This window comes from Salmo salar, chromosome ssa13 (genome assembly GCF_905237065.1).
Source record: "Salmo salar chromosome ssa13, Ssal_v3.1, whole genome shotgun sequence".
NCBI lineage: Eukaryota > Metazoa > Chordata > Actinopteri > Salmoniformes > Salmonidae > Salmo > Salmo salar.
The window spans coordinates 97050301-97061362 of NC_059454.1; the positions used below are offsets into that span (position 1 = coordinate 97050301).

The 11062-nt window shown below is 43.6% G+C and overlaps 1 protein-coding gene across 1 annotated transcript in view; it reads right to left on the reverse strand.

Moving 5' to 3' along the window:
- LOC106568322 (protein transport protein Sec31A-like) overlaps positions 1 to 10424 on the reverse strand; it is a 44470-nt gene extending 34046 nt beyond the window's left edge. The window contains 13 exon segments of the mRNA XM_045692784.1: positions 162 to 203; positions 337 to 411; positions 531 to 761; positions 976 to 1122; positions 1345 to 1506; positions 1697 to 1796; positions 5703 to 5845; positions 7149 to 7289; positions 7825 to 7920; positions 8173 to 8371; positions 8708 to 8831; positions 9136 to 9215; positions 10209 to 10424. Coding sequence (XP_045548740.1) covers positions 162 to 203; positions 337 to 411; positions 531 to 761; positions 976 to 1122; positions 1345 to 1506; positions 1697 to 1796; positions 5703 to 5845; positions 7149 to 7289; positions 7825 to 7920; positions 8173 to 8371; positions 8708 to 8831; positions 9136 to 9214 — 1539 coding nt within the window. The 5' untranslated portion in view covers position 9215; positions 10209 to 10424.
- Between the last annotated feature and the right edge of the window lie 638 nt (positions 10425 to 11062).

The following is an 11062-nucleotide window of genomic DNA, read 5'->3' on the forward strand; positions in this document are numbered from 1 at the left end:
ATTTGCATTTGATTTCCATTAGCATTGCTATCTACATTTCAGCTAATTGTTGCTCACTGTGTTGTAAAAAATAATGAATTTTACGTTTCTTACACACACACACACACACACACACACACACACACACACACACACACACACTAGAGACAAAAAGGCAGTACCTCCTCGGGCTGAATAGGTTTTCCATTTAATGCTGCTGCAATCTGTAAACAAACAACCAACATCCACAGCAGAGTTAAACAAGGCTGACAGACAGCATGAGGATCAGACAGGTCAGACTGACAATAGACAGACAAGGCCTGAGGACATTCAGTGACGGTTCATTTCCAAACTCACCTTTGCTGCTAGCTCCTCCTTCTTGTATCCCAAAAGCTCCAGGTATTTTCCACGAGCGTCATTCTCGAAGTTCACCTGAGAACACAATTTAACATTGGTAAAGTAAAAGCACAGCAATACTTTGCAGTACAGCAAGAGACAACTACTGTTTTAACTCTAGACGATAAGGAAAAGTTCCCGAGTTCCCATCCTACCTTCAAGAAGGACCAGACGGTCTTGTCAAACTCGTTTTGGGCAGCATCGATCTTCTCCTGGCAGAAGTCAGTGAAGCTGCCTGCAGCCAGCGTGGCCTGCAGCTGGGCCGAGCGCTCCAGGAAGGTCGTCTCGGTGATCACCTGACTGATGTGAACCACATGGGCAGTGGGCTGCTGAGGGTGCTGGGGGCTGGGCTTAATGTTCTCCAACGACACGAGCTTACCACCAAACTGGAGGGGGAGAGAAACAGGAAGAGAATAACTTCTTAGTACAATTTCAACTTATCAATACAATTTCTATAGAGGTGAGAGAAAGAGGAACATGCACTAAAGGTCACCAAGAGGTCAGATAATAGCACAAAAAGGAAAACAATGTACATCACACATTCATGCAGACGATTTGACAAACAGCAAAGTAATGAAGGCAGAAAAGATAGTGACTCACAGCGAAGGAGGCCCCCACGGGCCTGCGGATCCACTTGGGGGGCTTTTTGAGGGGGGTGATGGTGTAGGGGGAGGCTTGGGGAAGCTGCAGGGGGGGCAGGGTCTGGCCCATTCCAAACGGATCCATGTTGCCAAACGACATGCTGATCTGGAACAGAGACAGGCCAAAGAGCAGCAAAATAACCAAGGATGTATACAGATTAGGTATTCATTCATATCAAGTGCCTCCAATAATGGGCCAAAATGGAAGAGAGTTTCCACTCTAAACACTGTTAATCTCTGAGTCAGTGCAAACCGTGTCTGTAACCCCAACCAACATGGTGTCCAGTTTCCACCCTGAACAGCGTTAATGTGTGAAACTAGTACCCACTGTGTCTGCCTGTGTCTGGCTGACAACCTGGCTGCTGCCCCCCATGATGGAGTAGACGCTGATGTGTCCGTCGAAGGCTGCTGCCGACAGCACCGCTGGGTTCCTGGGACACCACTGGATGTCAAAGCACCACTGGGTACTGGTAGGCAACTCATACAGCACCTGGAGATTAGCAACAGATTCACATCAGAAGATGACTATAGATAGGACAGGAACATATTTCTGGTTAAATAAAGCCGTGTATCTCTCAGTAATAACACTTATTAACAGTGTACTGTACTCTGTAGCTAGGGTCCATACCAAGAATAACACAGTCATTGAATCAATGCATGTGTATGCATGTGTGTGAGACCTCTGCAGTGTTGGGGTTCCAGCAGAGGATTCTGTTGTCTTTCCCACAGCTCAGTAGCAGCTCAGGGTCAGCCAGACTCCAGGCGATGGCCAGGACACCCCTGATGAACACACCAGATATTTCATTGGCTTTTTAAAAATCCGACTACATTAGATCTACTGAACACTTGTATTGCATTAGTTCTGACCAGTCTTCGTTGTGCCATTCTTTTGTTAGCCTTCACACCATATCATTGAGTTCTGAGCACTCCACTTTCAGCAGGCATCCCCATCTCCCAGAGATCTCTATAGCAAGCAAGGAATAATTCATAGCGTAGCCAGACTGCTGGGTGACTGTCTTACAGAGCTCACCTTCAACAAGTTGTTTTTGGCTCCATTATTTCTTTCAATACAGAACTTTGGGACAGGGAAGCACAGCCGCGAGCTGCCCAGTGACACGAGCCTACCAGACGAGCTAAACGACTTCTATGCTCGCTTCGAGGCAAGCAACACTGAAGCATGCATGAGAGCATCAGCTATTCCGGACGACTGTGTCATCACGCTCTCCGTAGCCGATGTAAGACTTTTAAAACAGGTCAACATTCACAAAGCCAAGGGGCCAGATGGATTACCAGGACGTGTACTCCGAGCATGCGCTGACCAACTGGCAAGTGTCTTCACTGACATTTTCAACCTTTCTCTCTCTGAGTCTGTAATACCAACATGTTTCAAGCAGACCACGATAGTCCCTGTGCCCAAGAACACTAAGGTAACCTGCCTAAATGACTAACAACCCGTAGCACTCACGTCTGTGGCCATGAAGTGCTTTGAAAGGCTGGTCATGGCTCACATCAACACCATTATCCCAGAAACCCTACACCCACTCCAATTTACATACCACCCAAACAGATCCACAGTTGATGCAAACTCTATTGCACTCCACACTGCCCTTTCCCATCTGGACAAAAGGAACACCTATGTGAGAATGCTATTCATTGACTACAGCTCAGCGTTCAACACCATAGTGCCCTCAAAGCTCATCAATAAGCTAAGGACACTGGAACTAAACACCCTCTGCAACTGGTTCCTGGACTTCCTTACGGGCCGCCCCCCAGGTGGTAAGGGTAGGTAACAACAGTTCTGCCATGCTGATCCTCAACACGGGTCCCCTCAGGGGTGCGTGCTCAGTCACCCATGACTGCATGGCCAAGCATGACTCCAACACCATCATTAAGTTTACCGATGACACAACAGTGGTTGGCTTGAACACCGACAACGATGAGACAGCCTATAGGGAGGAGTTCAGAAACCTGGCAGTGTGGTGCCAGGATAATAACCTCTCCCTCAACGTGATTAAGACAAAGGAGTTGATTGTGGACTACAGGAAAAAGAGGACCGAGCACGTCCCCATTCTCATCGACAGCGGTGTAGTGGAGCAGGTTGAGAGCTTCAAGTTTCTTGGTGTCCACATCACCAACGAACTGTCATGGTCCAAACCCACCAAGAAAGTTGTGAAGAGGGCATGACAAAACCCATTCCCCTTCAGGAGACTGAAAATATTTGGCATAGGTCCACAAATCCTCAAAAAGTTTGACAGCTGCTTCATCGAGATCATCCTGACTGGTTGCATTACCGCCTGGTATGGCAACTGCTCGGCCTCCGACCGCAAGGCACTACAGAGGGTAGTGCGTACGGATCAGTACATCACTGGGGTCAAGCTGCCATCCAGGACCTTTATACCAGGCGGTGTCAGAGGACTCCAGCCACCCTAGCCATAGACTGTTCTCTCTGCTACTGCACAGAAAGCGGTACCGGAGCGCCAAGTCTAGGTCCAAAAGGCTTCTTAACAGCTTCTACCCCTGAGACACAAGACTCCTGAACAGCTAATCAAATGTCTACCTGGACAATTTGCATTGTCCCCCCCCACCCCTATTTTTAGGCTGCTGCTACTCTCTTGTTTATTATCTATGCATAGTCACTTTACTTCTACCTACATGTCCATATCACCTCAATTACCTCGACTAACCGGTGCCCCTACACATTGACTCTGTACCGGTACACCCTGTATATAGCCTCCACATTGACTCTGTACCGTAACACCCTGTATATAGCCTCCACATTGACTCTGTACCGTAACACCCTGTATATAGCCTCCACATTGACTCTGTACCGTAACCCCCTGTATATAGCCTCCACATTGACTCTGTACCGTAACCCCCTGTATATAACCTCCACATTGACTCTGTACCGTAACCCCCTGTATATAGCCTCCACATTGACTCTGTACCGTAACCCCCTGTATATAGCCTCCACATTGACTCTGTACTGTAACACCCTGTATATAGCCTCACTAGTGTTATTTTATTGTTGCTCCTTAACTAATTATTTTTCTTCTTTTTTTTACTTTAGTTTATTTTAGTAAATACTTTAACACTTTTTTCTTAACTGCATTGTTGGTTAACTTTTTAAGGTATAGGGGGCAGTATTTTCGATTTCAGATGAAAAGCATGCCCAGAGTAAACTGCCTAATACCCGGGCCCAGAGTCAAATATTTGCATATTATTAGTAGATTTGGATAGAAAACACTGAAGTTTCTAAAACTGTTTGAATGATGTCTGAGTATAACAGAACTCATATGGCAGGCAAAAACCTGAGAAAAATCCAACCAGGAAGTGGGAAATCTGATGCTTGTAGTCTTTTCAAGTCATTGTCTATCTAACACACAGTGACTTAGGGTTCATTTTGCACTTCCAAAGGCTTCCACTAGATGTCAACAGTCTTTAGAACCTTGTTTCAGGCTTTCGCAGTGAACAGAGAGCGAACAAGAAGGCCGGGAAGTTGGTGACTCAGAAAATGACATGAGTTCATTGGCGCGCATTCACGTGATGAGGTAGCTGTGTTCCATAACGTTTTTCAAGACATTGGAATCGTCCGGTTGGAATATTATTGAAGTTTTATGTTAAAAAGGCCCTAAAGATTGATGCTATACAACGTTTGACATGTTTCTACGAATGTAAATATAACTTTTTTTTACTTTTTGTCGTGCTTCCTACATTTGGAGTAGCTTACTGAACGCGCAAACAACAAGGAGGTATTTGGGCATAAATGATGGACTTTTTTTTTCGAACAAAACAACATTTATTGTGGACCTGGGATTCCTGGAAGTGCCTTCTGATGAAGATCAAAGTTAAGTGAATATTTATAATGCTATTTATGATTTTAGATGACTCCAAAATGGCGGGTATCTGTATTGCCTGATGTATTTTTCTGAGTGCCGTACTCAGATTATTGCAAAGGGTGCTTTCCCCGTGAAGCTTTTTTGAAATCTGTCACAGCGGTTGCATTAAGGAGATGTTTATTTATAATTCTTTGAATAACAGTTTAATATTTTATCAACGTTTATGATGAGTATTTTTGTAAATTGTTGTGCTGAATCACCGGGAGTTTGAGGCAAAATATTTTCTGAACATCACGCGCCAATGTAAAATGGGGTTTTTGGATATAAATATGAACTTTATCGAACAAAACATACATGTATTGTGTAACAATGAGTCCTAGGAGTGTCATCTGATGAAGATCGTCAAAGGTTAGTGCTTAATTTTAGCTGTATTTCTGGTTTTTGTGACCCCTCTCCTGCTTGGGTTTTCTTGTGTTGGCACTGTCCTAACATAATCTAACTTTATGCTTTCGCCGTAAAGCCTTTCTGAAATCGGACAATGTGGTTGGATTAAGGAGAGGTGTATCTTTAAAATGGTGTAAAATAGTTGTATGTTTGAGAAATTTGAATTATGACATTTTGTTGTTTTGAATTTTCCGCCCTGATATTTCACTGGCTGTGTCCCGCAGGTGGATGTAGCCCATAGAAGTTAAGGGCTCGTAAGCAAGCATTTCACTGTAAGGTCTACGCCGGGTTGTATTCGGAGCATGTGAAAAATAACATTTGATTTGTACAGTCAGTCATCATTTCAACTTTTAACATATTACTTTTTCAAGACTGGATACGAGATTAATTTGAAGTGATAGTTTACCGTGTGTGGTTCTCCAGGACTTTGAGAGGGGAGGTGGTGAAACGCAGGTCCCAGATCTGGATCACTGGCATCCGGTCATCCTCTGAGGCCAGCACCAGCTGAGTAGCTACCTCTGGGTTCCACTCCAGCCCCGAGCAGTGCATCTGAACACACACACTCTTATTACCCTATTCTTGTTTACCTATTCATTTCATCATTATAATGAATGTGAGGTTCTCTCCGCCCATCTGTCACATGGTATTAATACTATGTTTGTACTAAGTAACATTCATGTCAAATTCCTCAGGCCTATACGGTTGCCAAATCAGTGTGTCTATCAAAGGAAAATAACATAAGAATTATCATCCCAAAACAACTGAAGGCGCCTTCATTGTTATTAGTTTTAGGGAGGTTTACCACAGAATTCAAAACAACTCAGTGGCAGTTCCATTTGCCAATCTTCTGACTGAAGGAGCAGGGAATTATTCACCCCCACAGTTTACAGAATGCTGCAGGCCAGGGAAAACACGTTTAAACTGGAGATGAAAGTGACAGACTAATAAGCCTTTAACCTGTTGGGGCTAGGGGGCAGTATTTGCACGGCCGGATAAAAAAACGTACCCGATTTAAACTGGTTACTACTCTTGCCCAGAAACGAGAATATGCATATAATTAGTAGATTTGGATAGAAAACACTCTAAAGTTTCTAAAACTGTTTGAATGGTGTCTGTGAGTATAACAGAACTCATATGGCAGGCCAAAACCTGAGAAGATTCCATACAGGAAGTGCCCTGTCTGACAATTTGTTGTCCTTCAGTTGCATCTCCATCGAAAATACAGCATCTCTGCTGTAACGTGACATTTTCTAAGGCTTCCATATGCTAGTTCTGAACATCACATGCTAATGTAGAAAGCTGGTTTTTGATATAAATATGAACTTGATTGAACAAAACATTTATGTATTGTATAACATAATGTTCTAGAAGTGTCATCTGATGAAGATCATCAAAGGTTAGTGCTGCATTTAGCTGTGGTTTTGGTTTTTGTGACATATATGCTTGCTTTGAAAATGGCTGAGTGATTATTTTTGGCAGGTTACTCTCCTGACATAATCTAATGTTTTGCTTTCGCTGTAAAGCCTTTTTGAAATCGGACAATGTGGTTAGATTAATGAGAGTCTTGTCTTTAAAATGGTGTAAAATAGTCATATGTTTGAGAAATTTAAGTTATAGCATTTTTGAGGTATTTGTATTTCGTGCCACGCGATTCCACTGGCTGTTGACTAGGTAGCGTCCCACCTCGCCCAGGGAGGTTAACAGCAGACAGAAGATAACTAGACATGCTTAGAATGTACCATGTTGCTGTGGCTTTAACAGCAGACACAGACAAACGTGTGTTGCTGCGTACCCTGTTGCTGGGTTCATAAGTGTCAGATTGAGCAGTAAACAGCAGATGTGCGTTACCGACCCTGTTGCTGTGGTCGCTGACTTTGATGATGAGGTCGTTCTTGCGGAGGTCCCAGATGGAGGCGCGGCCGCTGGGGCTGGCTGAAGCCAGGATGTGTTGGATCTGTCTGTTCCACGCGACACAGCTGATGTCCTCCAGTGGCTGAAATAACATAAACAATCTGCTCACTCGAATATTCCTCTACTCCATAAATCCTCATCGATAAGCCATGAAAAATGAAATGGGTAGCATTCTGAAGTAGGGTTGTCCCGATACCAGTACCACGATACTACAATACCTGATTTTCCATGGCAAAGGAAAACACAAAGCAGACTAAACTCTTTGGTTAAAATACCTACTGTACATGTAATTCTGGGTGGCTCAGTTCGTAAAGCATGGCATCTGCAACGCCAGAGTTGTGGGTTCGATTTGATTCCCACGGGGGACCAGTACAAACAAATATGAAGATGTATGCACTCACTACTGGAAGTCACTCTGGATAAGAGCTTCTGCTAAATGACGTAAATGTAATGGGTGACAACATCAGGACTGTTTTCCTCAGGACATTTTGTCCGCTTCATATTTTGTTTCCTTGCCACGACACCTCTGATTATCGCAATACTGGTAATGTGACAACCCTACTCTGAAGATTACATTTCAAAACATATTTATTTCTTAACCATGTCATGGGTCTTACCTGCGTTTTAGGGCCTGGTGTCATCGGGGAGCCAAAGTTGTTCAAGTCCCAGATGTAGATCTCTGATTCGTTACCTCCTGAAGCCACCAGGTTGGTCTGGGTAAGGGAAGTAATGCATTATCACTAGCTAACATGGGGTGACACTGCAAGCACAATAACAAACACAATGAGAGACACTTGACAAGGTTGGTAGACCAGTCAACAAAGGTCAGTAGACCAAAACAAAAGTGAGAAGTTCGAGTGTTCTCTTAGAGATATTGGAAACAAAATGTGAGTACTATGCACAGCATAAAGCCAAAGCTCACTCCACAGATTAGTGAAAGCATAGTTCCAGTTAGTTAGGTGTACCTGGAAGGAGTTGACTTCAAGGGCTCTGACCGGCCCAATGTGTTTGTTGCTCTGAGCGATGACAACGTCACTGTCTCCAGCAATGATCTTGGCTGGGTCGTACAAGATGACGTCACCATTCTCGCCCCCTGCAATGAGCACTCCGGACGGGAGACCCTCTTCATCCATGCCGTGGGGACCCCACGCCAGCCTGTGGTATCTGGTGGAGGGAGATAAGAGCAGTCTTAGCTATGACGAAGAGTTACAAAGACAGATGTTTTCAAAATCTAGCCAGGAGTTGTTTATGACAGTGAGGCCCCTCAGGGGTGTGCTAAGTCCCCTCCTGTACTCCCTGTTCACCCACGACTGCATGACCAAGCACAACTCCAACAACATCATTACGTTTTCTGATGACACAACAGTGGTAGGCCTCATCACCAACAATGATGAGACAGCCTATAGGGAGGAGGTCATAGACCTCTGATGGAGTTAGCGTTAAGGCTAGTACCTGACCAGGTACCTGACCAGGTAGACTGTCACAGCAGCGTATCCTTACCTGTGAGAGGAGGAGTATGCTCCGCGGAGCTTCATGTCCAGAGAAGGCTCAGCCAGGTCCAGCTCAAAGATCTCCAGAGAGGCAGTGGTACTGAAGGAGGCATCCAGCTGCTGGGCTGACGTACCTGGACACACAGGTGGACAGGTGAGGGGTTAGCAATACCTGACCAGGTAGACTGTCACACTAACTGGAAATCTGTTCAGACAACAAATATTCAACATGTCAGTTGAAAGTCAAAGTCAGTTTTGTTCATTTCAAGGATATTCAACAACCTTTCATTATGTACCTCATGGCTACGCTTAAACCACAAAAACATCTGCTGGCTGATTACAGTTAGCACAGTATTCTTTGCTTAACCCCTGTCAGTACAGCATGTACATGCCAGAGATGGACAGTGAAATGTATAAGACAGGAAAACACACACACACCTGCTGCCAGGTACACAGGGTGGTGCTGTGCTGGGCTCCAGCTCTGGATGGCTGTGCGGTTGATCTCTTTGAGCTTCATCCTGATGGGGAGAAAACAGAAACACCACAAACAAGCTTTTAGCCCGTAGAAAGAAAAATAATGGATCATGTTACTAGCACACAGAAAGAACGGCTCACAATAGACAATGACATTGTCTTGAAGATCCTCATCTCCTCTCCTTCTCACAGAGGCAGATGTGTAGGGTAACATCTGGCTGATGTCTATGACAATTCACGATGAGCACAAATACAGAATAAAAGGAGTGGATATTGTGTATCTGAACTGGGTATAGTTTTGTATGGCTGTAAATAGGTTGGGTAGGGCAAAGGTCCATTAAAATGAAACGACAGACATTTGTAATGTTGTTCGTGTCGTCACCATTAGATTATTTCAATAGCACTGGCTAGATAGCCAAGTCTATTCAATGGATATTCACAGGCAATTGGTTGTTTGTGCAGCAAAGTTCCTTGTTGGCTAGTTGCTCTGCTAGCTATGATAAGAAGCCACGCAGCTAACGCTATACATGTGTAGGTACCTTTCAGTGGGACAATGGTTTTGACAGCAGCGTTTCTAAACAAAGAAAACAGCTGCAAATGGCAGTGGTTTCTGATCAAACCGATCACTTAACTCAGTAACGTTTGCTAGCTAGTACAGTAAAATAGCAAGTTGCAAGCTAGCGGCCGTGTATAATTTGTGGAACGTTCCAGCAGGAATCTGTCCCAAAAACTTCGTAAAGTACAAAGTTGCCAACAACGGATACAAAGTAGCACGATCAACTCACCACGTAGCTTATTCTTAATGTTTGTACATAGGCTACCAGAGTGAGGACAGACATTTTTCGGAATAAACGTGGTGAGTGAAAAATGTATTAAATAGCCCACTCCCTACCCGGCATCTTAATCTGCGGCTATACAACTTTGTATGCGTTGTTTGTTGGCAACCTTGTCTAAGTTTTTGTAACAGATTCCTATTGGAACGTTCCACAAATTATACCCACCCGCACCTAACGTTAGCTAAACCCAAAAGTGCTTACCTTCTAAATTCTGTTCGCTCTTATAACATGAGCACACATATACAGTACAGACAGACGACAAATACTGTGATCATGCGTTTGTTCCCTTTTCTTATTGTATTATTATTAGCGAGAAGGCAATAACTCTGGGCTGCAGATTCACTGAAATTCCACTTCCCAACTCCAATCAGTGTCTCGTCAGCAACATTGAGAAAGTACTTCTGGGTCACGGAATTTCGGACATTTTCAGAAGAAAAATCCCCCACATAATAGTATAAGTGTCATTAACCTGTATTATTGATGATTTACGAACAATTATTGTCTTAACATAAACAATGACTAATATTTGTTCATATTTAAGTGCCAATTGCATTAAATGTGGGTTTTAAAACATGTTCCAAGGTCAAATAAATAACCCCAATGCAAATCACTGTATATTGAATACATATTATATTGGCTTATAGAGCAAAAAGTATTCTAAGTGCCGATGTAAAAGTGGGGTTGGAGTACTCAATAGGGTTTTTTAAATCTATATATGGTGTTATTTCATGGGGCTCTGAATAATATGGAGTGCTGCTTGCCATTTACTGTGGTCAAAGAGTTTAAGAGGTACAAATATAGATACCGCTGTACAGGAAAAAACATGTATTTGTGCCGATGTAAAAGTGGGGTGGGGAGTACTCAGTAGGGTCTGTAGAATCTATATGGTGTCATTTCACAGGGCTCTGAATAATACTAAGTGTCGCTGGCCTTTTACATTGGCCACAATATTGTGGAATACATGTGCCGAAGTAAAAGGGGGGTTGGGATTACTCAGTAGGGTCTGTAGAATCTATATATGGTATTATTTAATTATAGCCTATATATACTGAACA